Source organism: Trifolium pratense, linkage group LG1 (assembly GCF_020283565.1).
Source record: "Trifolium pratense cultivar HEN17-A07 linkage group LG1, ARS_RC_1.1, whole genome shotgun sequence".
NCBI lineage: Eukaryota > Viridiplantae > Streptophyta > Magnoliopsida > Fabales > Fabaceae > Trifolium > Trifolium pratense.
This window is the reverse complement of record NC_060059.1, coordinates 16,450,442-16,469,384: the sequence shown is the minus strand read 5'-3', so window position 1 is coordinate 16,469,384 and position 18,943 is coordinate 16,450,442. Positions and strand designations below refer to the sequence as shown.

At 32.2% G+C, this 18,943-nt stretch overlaps 3 protein-coding genes across 3 annotated transcripts; all 3 read right to left on the bottom strand.

The window, feature by feature from the left end:
- Window positions 1-7,065: 7,065 nt before the first annotated feature.
- LOC123908230 (zinc-finger homeodomain protein 4-like) lies at window positions 7,066-8,046 on the bottom strand. Its single transcript, XM_045958805.1, has one exon. The coding sequence runs from the start codon at window positions 7,809-7,811 to the stop codon at window positions 7,251-7,253; it is 561 nt and encodes a 186-aa protein (XP_045814761.1). The 5' UTR covers window positions 7,812-8,046; the 3' UTR covers window positions 7,066-7,250.
- Window positions 8,047-9,579: 1,533 nt separating this feature from the next.
- LOC123908221 (4,5-DOPA dioxygenase extradiol-like) lies at window positions 9,580-11,599 on the bottom strand. The gene is made up of 3 exons (XM_045958794.1): window positions 11,217-11,599; window positions 10,063-10,433; window positions 9,580-9,876 (listed from the first exon to the last, which is right to left on the bottom strand). Exons 1-3 carry the CDS (start codon window positions 11,562-11,564, stop codon window positions 9,684-9,686), a joined length of 912 nt encoding a protein of 303 aa, XP_045814750.1. The 5' UTR covers window positions 11,565-11,599; the 3' UTR covers window positions 9,580-9,683.
- A 1,222-nt stretch (window positions 11,600-12,821) lies between these two features.
- Window positions 12,822-16,923, bottom strand: LOC123908215 (ribosomal lysine N-methyltransferase 3). Its single transcript, XM_045958785.1, has 5 exons — window positions 16,841-16,923; window positions 16,332-16,704; window positions 14,865-15,061; window positions 14,137-14,398; window positions 12,822-13,712 (listed from the first exon to the last, which is right to left on the bottom strand). Exons 1-5 carry the CDS (start codon window positions 16,852-16,854, stop codon window positions 13,032-13,034), a joined length of 1,527 nt encoding a protein of 508 aa, XP_045814741.1. The 5' UTR covers window positions 16,855-16,923; the 3' UTR covers window positions 12,822-13,031.
- Window positions 16,924-18,943: the final 2,020 nt, after the last annotated feature.

The following is an 18,943-nucleotide window of genomic DNA, read 5'->3' as shown; positions in this document are numbered from 1 at the left end:
CTTTTGTTTTTTATGGAAGATAGTCTCATCACGCAATGACTCTTACACTTCCTTTCTTTTGTTTTTTTTATTAAAAAAAATTTAAGTGACAAAAAAATAATAATTATGTGGCAGTTGAATCACTTAAGTGACTTGTCACATTAGCGTTGACTTGGTTAAAATTGACCTTTTGTAAAAGGGGGTAAACATAGGGGTCAAAAGTGCTATTTTGAAACATAGGGGGACCAAATCACAACTTTCTAAAACTTAGGGGGCTAAAAGTGTAATTTAGTCTATTTTTTTTAATTTAAATTTCATAAAATATTGGTGATGTCATGCATGTAGTTCAATTGATAGTGTTCTTGGTGATTGATATGCATGATTCTAACTTCTAAGTCATAAATAACACATGGGATTGATAAAAAAAAACCATATTTGTGTATATTATTTATCTAATATTTAAAATTTAATTACTTTTAATTTAAATGTCATGATTTATTACTTGTGTTTTTATATTTCTTTAATTAAATTTTGTAAAACTAAATTCTAAACTAAAAGTAAAATTTTAATTTTTAGAATTAAGTTCTAAATTAAATTCCAATGAGGAGTATCAAAATTTGATCACTTACTTAACAATATTTGAGTACCCAAACAACAACAAGAACGGTCACAAACGGGAAGGGATTCTCTCCGAAATCTCCACCTTTGATTGATTTTTTAATAAGTAAAATTTTTTCGGCCAAAGGAAATAAATGAGTGTGATTGCACAAGAAGAAAATGTGGCTGGAGACAACCTCCACCCTTCACAAACAAACATTGCCAACAAGTTGGATTTTGTAGGCCATGATGTTTGCCCAATAAAATACTCTCTATTATAAGTAAAATTTACCTTGGCTTAAATGCAGTTTTGCCCCCCCTGTTTTGATTAAATCGGAATTTTACTCCTCCTATTTTAAAACGCGGACTTTTACCCCCCCTGTTTTATAAGTTTTTGGATTTTGTCCCCCCTAAAATTCTGCTTTCGAGTCACAACTTCAAAGCTTCACACACAACTCAATTTGGATCAATAATTCACCAAACGGATACCGAAATGACCGTAATCGAGTTATCTTTCCACAGAATCAAACCATACTAAATTTGGAGTTACAAAGAGAGATTAATTACTGTTTTAGTGAAGGTATATCCCCCAAAATTCTGCAAAAACTCTGCTTTCGAGTCACAACTCAATTTGGATCAATAATTCACCAAACGGATACCAAAATGACCGTAATCGAGTTATCTTTCCACATAATCAAACCCCACTAAATTTGGAGTTACAAAGAGAGATTAATTACCGTTTTAGTGAAGGTCTGTCTAATTACTAATTTTGCAGAAATCTACTTCTGACCTTCAAATTCAACATCGTCTACCAAACACATCGTAACTCCAAATTTGAGTAAATTTAAATGACAACAAGGGTAATTTCGTTAGCTTTCCGGACATGTAAATACTATTAAAAAAATGAGGTACAGGGTGAGAGACATGACAAAAATATCCGTAGTAGTTCCATACAATAATTAATTTGGACAGACCTTCACTAAAATGATAATTAATCTCTCTCTGTAACTCCAAATTTAGTGGAGTTTGATTCTGTGGAAAAATAACTCAATTGCGGTTATTTCGGTACCAGTTTTGTGAATTAAGGATCCAAATAGAATTCTGTGCGAAGTTTTGAAGTTGTGACTCAAAAGCAGATTTCGTGCAGAATTTTGGGGGACATACCTTCACTAAAACGGTAATTAATCTCTCTTTGTAACTCCAAATTTAGTGGAGTTTGATTATGTGGAAAGATAACTCGATTATGGTCATTCAGGTATACGTTTGGTGAATTATTGATCCAAATTGAGTTGTGTGATAAGCTTTTAAGTTGTGACCCGAAAGCAGAATTTTAGGGGGGCAAAATCCAAAAAATTATAAAACTGGGGGTAAAAGTCTGCGTTTTAAAACAGGGGGATAAAATTTCGATTTAATCAAAACAGTGGGGATAAAACTGCATTTAAACCATTTACCTTTTATGTTCAATGAATAATGAATCTATATGCTCTATATTATAGATTAGATATAACAATTATTCAATAACCCTAAAAAATAATTTTTGCTTATAATATATAACACAGAGTATGTGGGATGTAACTTACGTCTATAAATATTCATCCTAAAAATCATTTCAACATACATAATCAATCAAACTATTATTTTTACTCGTAATTTATCATTTGTCTTTTTATTTTATTTTATTTTTGACAAAATATCTTATTCACCTATGTTTTTAGTAGTGTAGGTTCTCAAAAATCCAACAATGTGTAATTAATACTCTTTGAAGGAGTAAAGGAATTTACAAATAAGGGACATATATCTACTTATTTTTTGGCGTAATTGCTTGAAGAAAATAAAATATCATTATCGAGAGTTATATTAACCAAAAAGAAGATAGATACCTTTATAACCAATAGAATGTAAACTGCAGCTAATAAGAAATTAAGAAGACCGCACAAAATTAAAAATCAAGTGAATTGATGTTTTAGAAATATGTATGCTTAGAAACAAATTTACAAAATCAACCTTTAGTTTTTCTCTTTTCATTTCATTTTTCACATCTGAACTTAGTTTTTTTAAATGTCTATGATATTTATTATCTCTTATTTATATTGGTTTAATTCTCCAAATTTTGTTTTATAGACTTTGCCCAACGAATTCTCAACATATGTTCGTAATTTAAATTTGCAAACACTAATTCTTGAAGTACCAGGAACAAACAGTTCAAAGGTACATTTAAGGTATCCAACCAATCCTTCTGAAAATGTCCAGATTGTTGGAGGATGGAAAAACTTTTGCTTTGACAATGAAATACAATTCGGTGATAGGCTTCGAATTGAATTCAAACATGTTTATCCAAATGTTAGTAACGTTTTTAAGGTTACAACCTAATTGGATACATATATGTGAGATCCATATGTAACCTACCTAAATGTTTAATTTTTTGTTTCAAGTTTTCCTTCAAATTGTAATAGACATTGACAAGAAATTGTAATTCAGTTCAACTGTGATGTTTTATTTGACATGTTTTATTTGTAATTCAGATATATTAATGTTACTTTACATATGGATACTTATCATAAGTCGAACTCAAAAAAAAAAAATACAGCGTAACGTTACAACCCGTTCGATAACACTAGACTATTCAAAAACCTAATCTTTTTTGTTATTCGGATTAACTACCCATCATTTTTTTATTAGATTTAGTTCCTGATTCATTGATTTTTAAACCAAATCTCAAATAGAATAACTAACACCTTTTTTTTTCAGATCATTATTAACAAAATGTCACAAGAAAAATACAATGAAATATTCATGGTCGGATTGCACTTTGATTTGGATAATGATGGAAACAATTTTGCAAACTCTTTAACGTTGTCTCGCAAAATATTCAATTACTATTAATGTTTTTTTTTTTTTTTTTGGTAGAACTATTAATGTTAATTATTTTTTTAATAATCATACTACTTAATACTACTTAATATATTACTGAACAGTGGCGTCTCCGAGTTTTTGGAGGCTCTGTGCGAAATATGAAAGTGAGTCTTTAATAAAAAAATCGTAATTTTTTTTTATTAAAAAATCATCATCGATTTAAATTGCAAATAACATAAAATTATAATCATTCTTGTAATTAACATAAAAAAGATTCATTGTCTAACAATAACAACAAAATACATTATAGCAATTGAAGTAGAACCAAATAGACAACATTGAAGTTGAACCGGTAAAAAAAAAAGAACGTAATTAGCAATTAAAACAATCCAAATAGGACAACACATTATCAAACCAAATAGGACAATAAACATTATCATGTTGAAACTATGAATCTCCTCTCCACTTTATAGAAATAAAAGAACATCTCTACCAGTAATTAACTTTGGGAGAAAAAGAATGATGAGAATTGGGAAACACAATTAAAATAGAAAAATTGTGATTTTACATTGCAAATTTTAGAAACCCTAACTTGTAAAATTTAGTTTTTACCTTTGTTTCAACTTTAATGGAGTTTTTGAGAATAGAAGGAAGGAGGTTAACCGACGTTAATGCCGCCGGTGATGGTGGCAGGTCGACGCCTAGTGGTGGTGAATTAATGGAGTTTTTGAGAAAGAATACGTAGAACGCAAAACGCAATATAAGCTTCTCTTGTTTGCTATTTTTTTTTCCTTAGGAAAATAGGTTGGGCTAGGCCTTACTGCCCTTGCAACATTTTCTAACATAAATAATTAATTTTTACACCCCCTAACTTACTAATACTACTACCCTATAAATTTTTTTATGGCCCTCATTTTTAAGAGACATTGTGCCATGGCCCATGTCGCACATGGGCCTAGGCCGCCCCTGTTACTGAATATAGAATTTGATTACTACTTTTCAAATGTGGAGTTTGCAAAGTGTAACTTAAAAATGTGTGTTTAGCAAAGTGTAACTTAAAAAAAAAAGTGTAACGTTACGACCCGTGCTATCGCACGGGTCTATTACTAGTTAACCAAAAGAAGATAGATACCTTTATAACCAATAGAATGTAAACTACAGCTAATAAGAAATTAAGAAGACCGCACAAAACTAAAAATCAAGTGAATTGATGTTTTAGAAAATAGGTATGGATGTATGTATGCTTAGAAACAAATTTACAAAATCAACCTTTAGTTAATAGTAGTTCAAAATAATAGAAAATGAATTTAGTCAAAATCAAATGGGTTAAGCTGACTTTTTTTTTTTTTTTTTTGAACAAACCAAAATGATATATATATATATATATATATATATATATATATATATATATATATATATATATATATATATATATATATATATATATATAAAATGAACCAATCATCCTCCCAGCACAAGATCTGCCAGAAAAGACTAAGTAAGGTTACAAAGCGTCAAGATACATGACCAAAAGAAACTAAACAAAGCCCAAACAAAGCATAGGACTAGACCACCAGCTATGACAGTTCAAAGCTAAAGTACTACTCTGACTTACTTCATCATTAGGTGGCATAAGATGAGTGCTAGCATGGTTTGGGATCTGATTTGCTGCAGTAGCTTTTCACGCAGTTTTTGCACAGTTTTCAATTGTAGCCGTTGATTATAGATCAGACAGTCTAGATCAGCCTAGTCAAAAAATCACCTAAAACAATATTGGCCGTAGCTTTTAGATCGAACGATTGTAAGGTAAAACTGTGTAAAAACTGTGTTAAATTGTACTGCATGAATTTTTTATTTTTTTGAATGGTAAATTGTTAGTTGTTACTGTATTACAATGTTATGTTAGTTTTCTCCACTTGAACCCCGAACACCCATCCCACCCTTATTGTACCACATGAATCGAAATGTGTTTCTCATGGTTTGGGTGAAACTTACGTCAATTTCACTACATTAATTAGTCTCATATTATCTTTTATTTTCTTTTTTTCACCCTCAGTATTCGACTGATTGAAGTGCCTATTCTTCTAATTTGGGAATCACTTCCCAATCGCATAATCTCATACTATCTCTTTAGTGAGATTCATTTCAAATGTAAATCACTTATTGATCTTAACATTAATCACATCAATATCATCTAATGCCGAAAACTAATTAATGAAAGAAATCAAGAAAGTGCACTAGCCAATAGTCTTTGATGATAATGAACTTATTAGGTATCATAGCAATTGCTGTGTGCTTTCCACATTCCACATAACGAATGTGGAAACATTAATCAGTGCCTATGATATCATAATTAAGACCTAATTGTATTTTAAATTTTTAATCCCTCCTTATTAATTAGCATCCTAAGTTCTAAGCCTGACATTAATCTTACTGATGGTGATATGCATTGCATACTATAAGGTTCTAATTTTAAAAGTTAATTTCTTTCTGCGCACGCGTCCCACCATCGATCAAAGTATATTCTTAATCATTGATTAGTGCTTCACATTAATCTTAGTATATTACCCTACACAGTGTTGGTCCTAAACCAATTTAACAGCATAGATCTCATTAGCAAAAACACAAGACTTGAGAAAATAGTTTTTACATTAAATTTGTCAATGTACATTTTTTTTCCAAAATTAATCTTCAAGTATCAAGAGAGAGAAATAGTTGATTTTTTAATTCCCTTCATTTAATTAAGGGTATTTTTGTAAAAAATTAATTAATGCACTTTGAACTTTTAAAAGGGACTTATAAAATGGGACAACAAAATCTTGCGTTTGATTTTCACATGTCCGGCGATCCGCGACAGTTGGGCAGCTGCTGGTCTCGGTGCAGCAGTATATTATAGACTGCATAATGTTGTCTCTATAGCAGGTATGCTGTCGGATTATGGCAGAATCGCAATGACAAAGTGTGGAATATGATCACACACTGTCGGATTATGGCAGATCGGCCAGCAATCCTTCGGTGTTTGGCAAGTGTGGTTAGAGGCTCAACAAATGCGTCAACAGCGTAGTAAAGTAATGTGTCATTGGTTCCACCTCGACCGTGTTGGGAAAGGCCAATGGAAGGTTGGCTCAAATGTAATGTAGATATCGGTTTCTATTCAAGCGATAGTATTACGACAGTGGCATATTGTTTTCGTGACAGTGAAGGTCAGTTCATCCTTGCATAAACATCTTGGAAGCTTGCTAAACATCATGTGGTGTTTGAAAGTGATTCTCAATCTTTGGTGAATTCTATTTATACTAATAGAGTTGAGATTTCTGAGTTTAGCTAGAGTCTTAGACAATTGTTAGATGTTTTTCAAAACCTTAAGGTTAAGTTTATTAGAAGACAAGCAAATTTGGTTACTTTTATTTTGGCGAGGGCGACCAATTCTTAGGTTAGTCTCTGTATCTTTGAGTTTTCTCTCTACCTTGTATTGAACTTATTTTGATTCATGATATGAGTTAAGTGTGTTTCATTCAAAAATTTTGATTCATGATATGAGTTAAGTGTGTTTCATTCAAAAAAAGAGTTAACATAACTAAATCTGTATATTAATTACATTAACATAAACCAAAGTTTTGTAACCATTAAGTTGGAATTACATCAGAAATCAGATCCTCTAAGCCATATAACACCATACCTTCCAAATTAAGCATAGAAAGATCAAACACATGACCCAATAAAAATATTCAAATACATAAATCCCTTGAAATTAAAAAAATAAAACAAAATAATTTACTAAAATGCAAGAACAAAAAATAAATGGACCTCATGCTATATATCTAGCTAGTACTAGAAAGATTTCTCTTGGCAAAAGTGTTCTTGTTATTATGCATCCACACTTTAAGTATTCTTCTCTTGATTCCAATCTCTTGACAAAACTTCTGCACCACAGATTCCTCTAGTTTCTGTATCTTCCACTCTGCCTTTTCTGCAAAACACAACATCTTCTCCTTCTGTTCTTTACTGAACTTAGTTCTAGACCTCTTCTTTATCATCTTTTCGGTTCGATTTTCATCCTCCTTAATACAATCTTTCTCATAATAAGATTGCTCAGAAGGACTAGTTGACCCACTTTTGTTGTTTGGAGATAAATGAGCCAAGAAGGGTGCATTAATGTTATGATCAGGAATCAGTGAAATTGCATAATGTTGAGAATCAGATTCTATTTCTTTTCTGTGGAAGTTTCTGTGGCAATTGCAAACACAGCATTTGAGAGCTTCAAGTGTGTCATTTTCTCCACTTGACATGAACTCACCACATCCATCAGTGGCATTGCCACCAATTGAAGCTGCATGGTTCTTAAGACACTCTTTGTATTTCGCGACTAGCTTTTTCTCCATGTCTTTAGAAGCTTCTATAAATGAATTACTATGATCATGTGATAAAAGAATATGAACACAGAAAAAGTAAACCTTCTATTTATATAGAGGTATGATGGAATGAAGAAATTAGTATTTTGATGGAACAAGCATGCAAAGTCTTGGATTGTGAATTTTGCAAGTAAAGCAACAAATGAAATTGTATACTATATATAATAGAGGGTAGCCAAAGTTTTATCCAAAATACTATATGAGACCAATCACTTTTTAGATTCATTAAATAATTGATGTATCTGGTCTAAATCAATTGAATAGTTGATGTATGTGGTCTATAATAGACCAGATATATCAATTATTTAATGAATCTAAAAAGTGATTTGTCTCTTATAAAAATGACCGGAGATAGTATTGTTTTATCGATTACTTAGCTAGGAAAGTAGCTTAGTGTGTATGGTTCAGATCAAATGTGCTGTCTCTATGTGTGAAACTGTAGGAGTGAGATGAGAGGCCTTAATTACAATAATTAAAGAAAACAGAAATGTCATTAGCTAGAGACAAGTAATTAAAAAGTTTATAGTGCATTATATTGCTTAGCTTCACATACACTGTTAGACACCTATTAAAAATAGTTGTCTTTTTAAAAGTGTTTAGATTAAATTAATAAAAGGATTACCAAACAATAATAAGATAAGAACAAAAATTAAGCAGAAGAAGAATATTTGTGGAGAACTATGTCCACTTAGAAGAAAAGACTGTCCATTATATTGCTTTGCAATGAGTACATTACTTTGAGTCTTGAGAGGGTTGGTCTGTCCTAGATTTGGTGGCTGTCCCTACTCCTCATTGGTATACCAACGTTCCAAAAGTATAATACAATTAATTTAGTATAAACCATATGTCTAGAGATTATTTATCGAGGTTGTTGTTAGAACACAAACCCCAATTCAAAGAACCCATTTGTTACCTAAAAAATTTAAAGGACATAATTGTTACAAACGCGAAACTTAAACAACTCCTGAATGCATTTGCCATATGGAAATGCAAACAGAAAATACATGATGTTTGATCATGGAGTTCGACTTATTGTGCCTATACGTTTCTGCTTATAGAGAGGTTGCAATACATTTCTTTTCTACTATTCAAACTTAGTCTACAATTTGTGTTTAAATACTTCGGTCCAGTTTACAAAAGTATCCTCCCGCTCTACTCGAACGATCTACCAACTTATATCATATGTTATGATTTATACATCCTCAAATTGTAAAGCAATAAGTTAAATTTTTTTCACTTTCTGCTACTAAATGATGATTTCAGTATGACACTTTTGAAAATAACAGATCTTAATGTTGCTATACTATAATAAGTACATATTCACTCCTCCTAATGCTTTGTAAGCTGCACGCATGAGAATTCATAATTACTACAAAATAGTGCATATGATTCAAGGATAACAGTAATCAGCATGAGCAACAAGAAGCTGCTAATTGTGGTCTACTATTGCAACCACAATGATTAACCCCTAAGAACAAGTGTCAATTATAGGTTGCTGATAGCAAGACCTCTTTATGCGGCCGTTTGCGGGAGAATTATGAAAACAACTTATGACATTTTTCATAAGCTTTTTTTAGTTTGTTTTTATAAGTTCTTCAAGATAGCTTATGAAAACAGCTTATAACATATACCAAAATAACTTAACTTTATTTCTCATTTTATGTTCTCTTATTTAATGTTTCAGTGAGCAATTGCAGGCACATATGAAAATCTTGGTACAAATAATAAAAATAAAAAATCAGTCACATAAATGTCTTTTTAGATTAGATCATAAAAATCACTACATTTTATTTAATTATTACATAAAAGACAGAAGCACAGTGAAGAAATGTGATGTATCAACTAGCTAGCTGCTGTGAAACCAAAAGAGGCATAAGAAAAAGCACCACCATCCCAACTCTCATGGACAACTTTGGCCTTTGAATTCTCGCCAGCAGCCCCCATAGCCACATGCAATGGATAGAAGTGATCAGGCCATGGATGAGCCACTTTTGCGTATGGCGCCTTCTCTTCGTAATGATTTATGTCGTCATATCTGCAAAATCCATAGATCGAACACTTGCATTAGAACGTGCACAACAACTAAATTCTACAAATACGCTGCAGTGCTATAGCTGCAATTTGACAACACTTTGTACTAATTCGCGTATCACGGAACAATAGCAGTTCGTATAGTCATTATTAATGTGACATGAAATAAAAAAGGAAACACAACACGTACCTTCCTTCGACGACAGATTCTTTTAACCAGGAGTCAAATGCCGAAGCCCAGGCAGGAGTAGGGCTTCCGCGAGGAGCCATTGCTCTCAGGTTATGAGTGGCACTTCCAGATCCGATTATTAAAACACCTTCATCTTTAAGAGGAGCTAATGCCTTTCCTAAGTTATAATGGTATGTGCCATCTTTATTTGATGAAACAGAAAGTTGACACACTGGAATATCAGCCTCTGGATACATCAACATGAGAGGCACCCATGTTCCATGATCAAGCCCGCGTTTTTTGTCTTCGTCCACTCGACTCAACCCAGATGCTTCGACTAGCTCCTTCACCCTCTTTGCTAACTTTGGAGCACCTGGTGCTGGATACTTGAGCTGCAAATAAAAGAATAAGTTCAATGAGATAGGAACAAAACAAAAATGGATCAATGCAATTTTTTGCCTCTACACTTTTTTCTTTCTTTGTGGAAACAGAAACAACCAACATCTAATTATAATTATTAGCTATTGAATTGCTACTTAGGACTAGCTTAAGTAACCAAAAGCAAGACAATAGCCAAATTAGAGTCTAATCATTCAGAAGAATTCGAATTTGAACCCTAACTAAATAATTTGGTCCAACTTTACTCACCCAAACTAGTTATGATTCAGTTAAAATCTAACCAACCTAATATGTATGCATATTATTACAATTTTAAAATTACTTTGCGGGCACGCAATTTTCCATACACCTGCAACACCTAGTTAATCACATGCAAAGTTGTGGTTAATTTAGTTGATATTGTTAATTTAAATCATGTTCAAAATTGTGGTTAATTATGCAATTGAATTAACCACAATTTTGACCATGAATTTTAAATCAATCATCTATTCAACTGAATTGACCATATATTTTAATGTGATTAACCAGATATCGTGGGTGTTTGAATATCATTAGTCATTAGTGTTATTACAATTTACAACCATAATGGTTGTTCATCAAATCTATTGCTATAATTTCTTAAATTTTCAGTTTCTCACACGGATTTGGATTCTCCGCGGTCACACAATTGTAAATCTAAACTATTATTTCAAGATGTAATTTACAATTATTTTCACAAAGTCTAAATAATACTATATCATTGAAATTATTGACATAGTACAAACAAACAAACAAACCTTGTACATGCTCCTGGGGAATCCACCAAAGTCATGAATGGTTTCATTATGATTAACAACGTTGACGGTTGGAACAGAAGTGTCCCAATGACCAGAGATAACAAGAATGGCAGAGGGTCTATGAGGAAACACTTCCTTCCATGATGTCAAGAATTTCCAAGCAGGAATTGTTTCATCTATGGCTAATGTTGGTGATCCATGTGATATGTAAAACGTTTCTTTCAATGCCATTTTTTGTATTTTCTTTCCTGTTGAATTCCCTATTTTTCTCTCTTGTAGTATTTTTTTCTCCTTAGTGTATTTAGAATAATGAACCGTGTTATGATATAATCTTAATATGCTATGCATTTTATATAGTTTTTTTGAGTGGGAATGGAGAATAGAGAATATGATATATTGTGCAGGATTCGACTTTGCTTACGCGTTTAAATGTTTGACATTTGACTAAACTCTTGTGATTTTTTCATTCTTTTTCTTTATTGGTCCTTTTCTTTGTCTAATTCTAATATTCAAAGACATGATCTATTCCATTTGAAAACTTACATTATCCTATATTATCAATCTCGTTATTGTTTCTTTCATATAACAAGTTGATATATATTTTTATAGATATATGACCACAAAAAGGTTGGACAAAAATACTACTCTCTTCACTTACATCACAGATATTGAGGAGTGCAAAAAATATATTAAGAAAAACAGAAAATGTAATTTTATTGTATTTTTGTTAGAAAATTGTGTTTAAATAATATTGATTGGTCATAATATTGATTAAAATAAACATAAATTGCTCATTATAAATTAAAAATAAAACAAAAAAATTACAGGTGATAAAAATATGTGATTTTTTTTAATAAGGAAAAAATCCATGTACAATTACAACATAGTACTCTCCCTCTTTTCCAAAATGTAAGTCATTTTACTCAAATTACACAAATTAAGAAATGTAATTAATGTTGTATAAAAAAAATTATGAATTAGTTTACAAAATTGTCCTTCATTAATGGTATAAGAAAGATAAATTGAATAATTGAAAGAAGAGAGAGTAATAAATAGTTGAGGGTATAATAGGAAAAATATCATTAAATACTTAAAGTGACTTATAATTTGATACAAATTTTTTTCTTAAAGTAACTTACATTTTGGAATTGATGGAGTATAATCTAAATCCATGTACAGTATATGTCCTTCGTTCATCTGATCTAGATCATAGGAGTATTATTTCTAAGGCCGTCTTCATTGACCTTTCAATCCAATGACCAATAGAGGTTGAGGTTGAGTTTTGACATCATTGATTAGCTATTTGAAATAATGTGAGGAAGTAACATGCAACGAGAATATTTCTTGTTGTCATTATAAAAATTAAAAAATGTGCGCGAGAAAAAAGAATATGCACTAACAATGTAAAACAAAAAACAATTTTACATGAAAACAAACAAAAATCTTGAGAAGGTACATAAAATCTCTGCTATTCACATGGCAAGGACTAGCTTGCATCTTCAAAGTCATGGATTATTTGTTTAAGAAAACTAGATTCAAGCATAAAGATACAAACACCCTCATAGTGCTGCTATGCTATTCTTTGATACAATATTGCGAGTGAACTAGAACAAAATCATTTCACTTCATCATTATTATGAAGTACAAGAATAAAGTATATGAAATAAGGGCATCCAAGAATGTAAAGATCAAAATCCAAATGGTAACATCTGATTCAGCTTGGTTCCTTTGCATAGGCCAATGAATCAATGAAGCAATATATAAATAAATCATAAATGTTACAGCATCTCATGAAAACAAAAAATAAATTAAAAATTAACGCTTCCTCTTTGTTGTCTTTTTCGACTTCTTCCCGGCAGAAATAGGGTTAGTAATCTTACATGACTTTGAAGCATAATTTCTGAGTTTTTGAATGATCTTCCTTTCACTGATACGCAGAACCAAAGAGTGATACAGCTTTCTATCTCTAACAAAACTACACCTTTCCAATGCCTCAATATCATCTTCAATTGATTTTGAACCATAGAGACTCTCCCTTATATCAGACAGTGACAACAAAGCATCACAAACTTCTTTTGTCAGCAAAGTTTTCTTGCTCATATCAGATGCCTTTTTGAAAAAGATATCATCACCATTCAAAAATGTGGTTTTTTCACTGGATTCATGACAGTTCCCAGCAATTGCTACTGATAAGTCTAATTTATGGTAAACATCATCTGTTAAAAATATGATGTATAATAAAATGAGTAGTTCAATCTGTGGTTCTCCATCAAATGATATCTCGAAATATTCAGAGTTTTCGCTGTCACTGGAATAGCCTAACCTTCTCCAAAGGGAGATTCTTGATCGGCTGTGGCGGTCAGAGAACAAAGAAGAACACCATTGAAGTACTAGTTCCAAATCAATGTTCACGATATCATAGGTGTTATCTTGCTCAGTAAATCCATATCTATGAAGCAAAGCCGCATTGCCCAATATGCCGTAAGTATTAAATACCTATATCAAATGGATGAAAAAGAGGTTTCCATGTCAAAGAAAACTAATACGTATTGTATCAAAGAGTAGAAGTGTGACATTGGAGGTCATTGAACATATCAAATTGAAATGATAACCAGATTCCCAAAACTGTAATAAAATGGATATGAATAAATGTAGATACTGCTCTGAGTACTCCCAGTCCTAGTGTTGTCAATTGTGTATAGCGGAAAATAGCAGTTTGTTCAAATTCCACTATGCTAGTGCTGCTAGTGCCACAATAGCTGCTATTTGACAACACTTTGTCCTAAACAGTGTAGCACCGGTATAACCATTACTTGACAACACTGACTCTCTGAGGATCATTTCTACGAAATTACACAAGACTGATCGCTTTTCAGTGTAAGTTAAAAAAAGAACACATAGCTAAAAGGAACTTCCTTACCTCAACTCCACTGCTGACATCTTTTATCATAACCATCTCCAGCATTGAAGTATCATCCTCAGTAACTGATGAACACTCCATGTCGCTAACAACACCGTTCTCAGTCTTGTCTATAGCGCCATTTTGAGCCAATGCTTCTTCATCAACAATGCCCTCATCAAAACCATCAACAACATCATCATTGTCAGATTCATTATCAGATTCATCATGAGAAGACAAAGCAGTGAAATGCACATCTTCCGCACCCGTTTTATGATTGAATCTGGAGAAGACAACAGTATAGGCCTCATTAGAATAGGATATGCAGATCACTGTTAGAAACTCCAGATGAGTAAGTAGGAGTGTAGGACAAAATAAGGACAACAGTTGGTACATTAATTAATACGTGTATGGACTAATATAACTATGACATTGACAATAGAACATATACTTATATTATCATTTCTCCTGGTGTGTCTGCTTCTCCCGAGAAAGGGATTTTCAAACCTAAATGGTATTCTTTGATTAAATTGACATACCAGTACCAGGTTGAACAATATTTGTGCATTATGCATATTAGAGGTATTGGAGTCATATTGATAGAAATTAGCATCTTATAAAGACTTCACTCATCTATGGTTTAGTTTTTAATAAGGTAAGGCAAAATTGAAAATGTAATAACTAGAAAATGAAGGGGTAATCTTAAACTAGAAAAGAGAACAATGGTAATTACCACTGGCTTCACTTACAGATCTGCCAGGGGAACCATGCCAAAACCATGGTAATCATCTATCTCGAAAGATCGCGAAGAAATAAGACTTTTGGCTGCAAAGTATTGTTCCACACCAAAGAATGCCGGGTTAAGCTTTGAAGGTTCTGATTCCAACAGGGGTAGAATATTCTCTTGCCAGTCCTCATATACAAGAGTTTTGTCTTCTTGCACTGTCTGCCTACAATTGTAACAGATCAGAAAATTTTCATGAAAGGAAAATCACATAGTTTGGCATCTCACTATATTTGTTTAATACATAGACCTAAAAAACAGTCATGGAACTACTATAACTTATGCCACTCAAAAGCATGGAGCATCATAAACTATACTACAATTTTTAAAGTCCCTTTTGATGGATATAATTGTGAAATAAATTATACTGCACATTTTAAAATGGATATTGCAACAGGTTCATTAAAATGTGCAGTATAATTTATTTCACAATTATATCCATTGAAAGAGACTTTAAAAATTGCAGTAGAGTTTATGATGTTCGATGCTTTTGAGCGGCATAAGTTATAGTAATAAATAAACTAAAAAGCTAGATGGGGTCAAGGAGATTCTATCATGCAAAAACATGGACTTCAAAAATATTGTAACGGAGATTCTATCATGTCAAATAGCTTTTTAATTTATTAATTGCTCTTAAAAAGCTAGATGGCATCGAGGAGATTCTATCATGCAAAAATATGGACTTTAAAAAGCTATTTGGCACCATTCGAAATATGAGGGCATCAAGGAGATTCTATCATGCAAAAGTCAAATTGAAATGCAAGACATTGAACTAAACCTAAAAGTAAAAGACAAACTAACATGCAAAATTCAATCAAATAACAAGCAGGATTCTCTTGCCATTTTCACACAAGCATACTAGAGCAAAGAAGATCTAAGCCACATATAGATAAACAGCTTAAGTAAACGCTTTTAGCATAAATGCTTATCATATAACTGTTTATGTATAACTATAAGTTATTTCGGTAACAAAAGATAAAACCAAATTGTTTACATATAAGCTATTTTTATAAGCTATCCTTGGGAGCTTATGGACATAAGCTGAAAAGAATGTATGGACATGTCACAAGTTATTTCCATAAGCTCTCAAACCATCTCAAAAGTATTTATCCCACTAGATAATAAGTCAATTCAAACAAGCTCTTGGTTAGCAATCAACATACAGAAGCCTATATTCTATTGTCATAAGTGAAGCACACACAGACACTCCTTAGATTAGGCTTGTCCTGATGTCGAACACAAGTCACTGTCCAACACCGACACCGTATGATTACATTGAATTATGTCATTTTCTCAAATTATTATCAGTGTCGACGACGTGTCGGTGTTTGTGTCGTGTCTGTGTTTGTGCTTCATAGGTTATAGTTCTATAAGTCCAAATTTAATCCATCCCAAATGACAAGTTCAGCTGAATAATATAAAAAAGATATACCTGATGAAGCTCAGTACCACACAAAAGCTGGTTAACTTCATCAAGAGTCCAAACCAAAGGCAAACATTCCTGTTGAGGCAAAAGCTGAAGATAACCAGCCCAAGGAGAATCTCCACCTAAGCTTCTCTCATACATAATAGCAACAGCTAGACCCAGATAACCACCCAAACAAGCATTTTCAATGATCTCACATGCACCACTAGTATTGATTGTAAGACAAGCTTCCTTTGGCATTTTAGCAACCACCTCACCTTCATTCATTTGACACAAAGCTCTAACAGCTATTCCTTCTTCTGGGGTGTCTACAAACTCCAATGCATCGCTCCATTCGAATCCATTAGACTTCATCCATCGCTTAAATACCCTCAAACGCCTAATCAGGAAAAAAAATAAAAACGGTGAGTGTTGTTAAATTAGTTAAAGCATGGATTTTTGAAATACCCTTTTGTTCAGGAAAATGAGGCGTGACAGAAAATAGAGAGAGATCGTAGAAAACAAAACATGCGTACCTGGTGGTGGCCATTTGCGGAGAGAGAGAGAGAGAGAGAGAGAGAGAGAGAGAGAGAGAGAGAGAGAGAGTTGGGAAGTAGCTAGCCACTCTGATTTCTCTCCACTCCAGGGTTTAGCAGTTTCAACATGGGCCTTTACTCACCTAATAAATAATTGGGCCTTTGATGTTGAATTACTTTTTTTTCCTTTCTAAACCTCTCCGCATGAGTTTTAAAACTCGAATAGTGAACTTTTTAGAGTGGTTCCTACAAAGGTGTTGTCTCTTATCCGCGAATTGGTTATCTCTCTTGAGTCTATACATAGTGCCTTTCATTCTTTGCATAATGTATCCTCCTCTTCTTTATTATCTCAACTATCTTTTTGGTGTATCGTCCATTGTTGATCAGTCATATTGTTTTCATTGTTGTTCTTTGATGATGAGGTGTAAGAACGATATGTTGATCAACAATGGATTGTTAGGCCATGATGATTGAGAACAATATTATTAATCAAATGAAAGCTCATGAGTTGCTTCAAAAATGTTACACAAATGACACTTTCCTTGTGATGGATGGTTATTCAGCCAATTTTGTGGATGTGAACAAGAGAGTTTCATTTGCTCTTATCTGCCTCCGAAAATGGAAATTTGAATCGCGTCACCTTTGGTTATTATGTGGAGATGTCAATACCAAGCCCCATACAATCTCATTCTACCACAAATTCATCTAATATTTGATGTATTTTATTTTTTCTATAATTATGTTTGATGTAATCTTACTTTCCACTACATATTTAATTGTAATTTTGATTTTTCTTGTATTTTTTGTCCCCGCAAAACATTGGTTTAGATTCTAGAATTCGAAATCGAAATCCCTTATTTTCAGTTATAGCTAGAACTCAAAAATCCAAAAACATGTATGCTTTGAGTTCTAGAATTCGATCAAAGAATTTTGTTCAGTTTTCAAAGGGGTGTGAGAGGCTTCGGAGGGAAAGAAAAAGTCATAACTCCAAACTACTTTTGGCAATGATAATTTTCTTAAAAATTACACCACTCGGGATTGGTCAATCTAGATAAGAAAAAAATGTTTTTGCTCGAATCTGAATGGGTAAATACGTAAAAATAAAATAAAAATACGTGTTTATTCCATGTTATAAATCTAGATGGGATTATGTAACTCCAAATAATGTTCAACATGACTCAAACTAAAGGAAACAATTTCTCCCTCCACATGTTTCAAATGCGAGTCTTATTTTTTTGTTCTTTTAATCTCATCCCTTGCCACGTTATATAGATAGAAATATAATTTTTTGTATTTTTAAATGAACACAATTTATATGTAGAAATATTCTTTTATAAAATAAAAAAGATTTATAACTATTTTTTCAACGTTTATAAACATTCATTAATGAATCATCTTCATTGATTTCTTCTTACTACATTAGAACGGTGACAAATGAATATTCACTACAAGAAAATAAGCACTTTGCGACAGTTATTATTGCAGTTTGCAACGGTTGAAACCGTTGCAATAGTTCATCTGCGACAGTTCTAAAACCATCGATGATTTGTGTGTCGCAATAGAACTTTGCGACAGTTCTGAAAACCGTCGTTACAACCATCGCAATTGATGTTGCGACAGTTTCAAACTGTCCCTATGTTTTTCCCATATTTAATAACAAAGGTTGCGACAGTTACAAAACCGTCGCAGAGTTGTTTTTTTAAAAATATATTAATTCAAAACATTTTTAATTCATTTTGATGGCTTATTAAATATCAGTCACAATATCCACACAAGAGTAAGAAAATTAAAATCCACAAATATATAAATATGAGTAACTTAATCTCGTTCATATAATTCATTCAATAGTGACAACATCCATACATCAAAAATTTAATTAAAGTACTTGAAACTCCAAAAGAAAAAAACTAGGTAAATTCTAATATGGACCACTTCATCAAGTGGTCTATGGTGGACCAGTCATGAATAACATTATAACGAATACGATTTTTACAAAATCCACCGTTGGATTGAAAGCTTATATCATATAGATCATCCATAGAAAAATTTAGAAAAATTAAAAATCATTTGATATGTTATTGAGACACATCAAGATTAACGATT

Bases quoted from the DNA above. Each gene is read 5' to 3' on its own strand.
- LOC123908221 (XM_045958794.1), bottom strand. From the start codon at position 11,564: ATGCATAGCATATTAAGATTATATCATAACACGGTTCATTATTCTAAA. The intron at 10,434-11,216 runs GTTTGTTTGTTT...TTTTATTTGCAG, and splicing joins TCCCCAGGAGCATGTACAAG to CTCAAGTATCCAGCACCAGG. The intron at 9,877-10,062 runs GTACGTGTTGTG...TGGATTTTGCAG, and splicing joins GAATCTGTCGTCGAAGGAAG to ATATGACGACATAAATCATT.
- LOC123908230 (XM_045958805.1), bottom strand. From the start codon at position 7,811: ATGGAGAAAAAGCTAGTCGCGAAATACAAAGAGTGTCTTAAGAACCAT.
- LOC123908215 (XM_045958785.1), bottom strand. The intron at 14,399-14,864 runs GTAAGTGAAGCC...TGTCTTCTCCAG, and splicing joins ATGGTTCCCCTGGCAGATCT to ATTCAATCATAAAACGGGTG. The intron at 13,713-14,136 runs GTAAGGAAGTTC...CATTTGATATAG, and splicing joins ATGTCAGCAGTGGAGTTGAG to GTATTTAATACTTACGGCAT.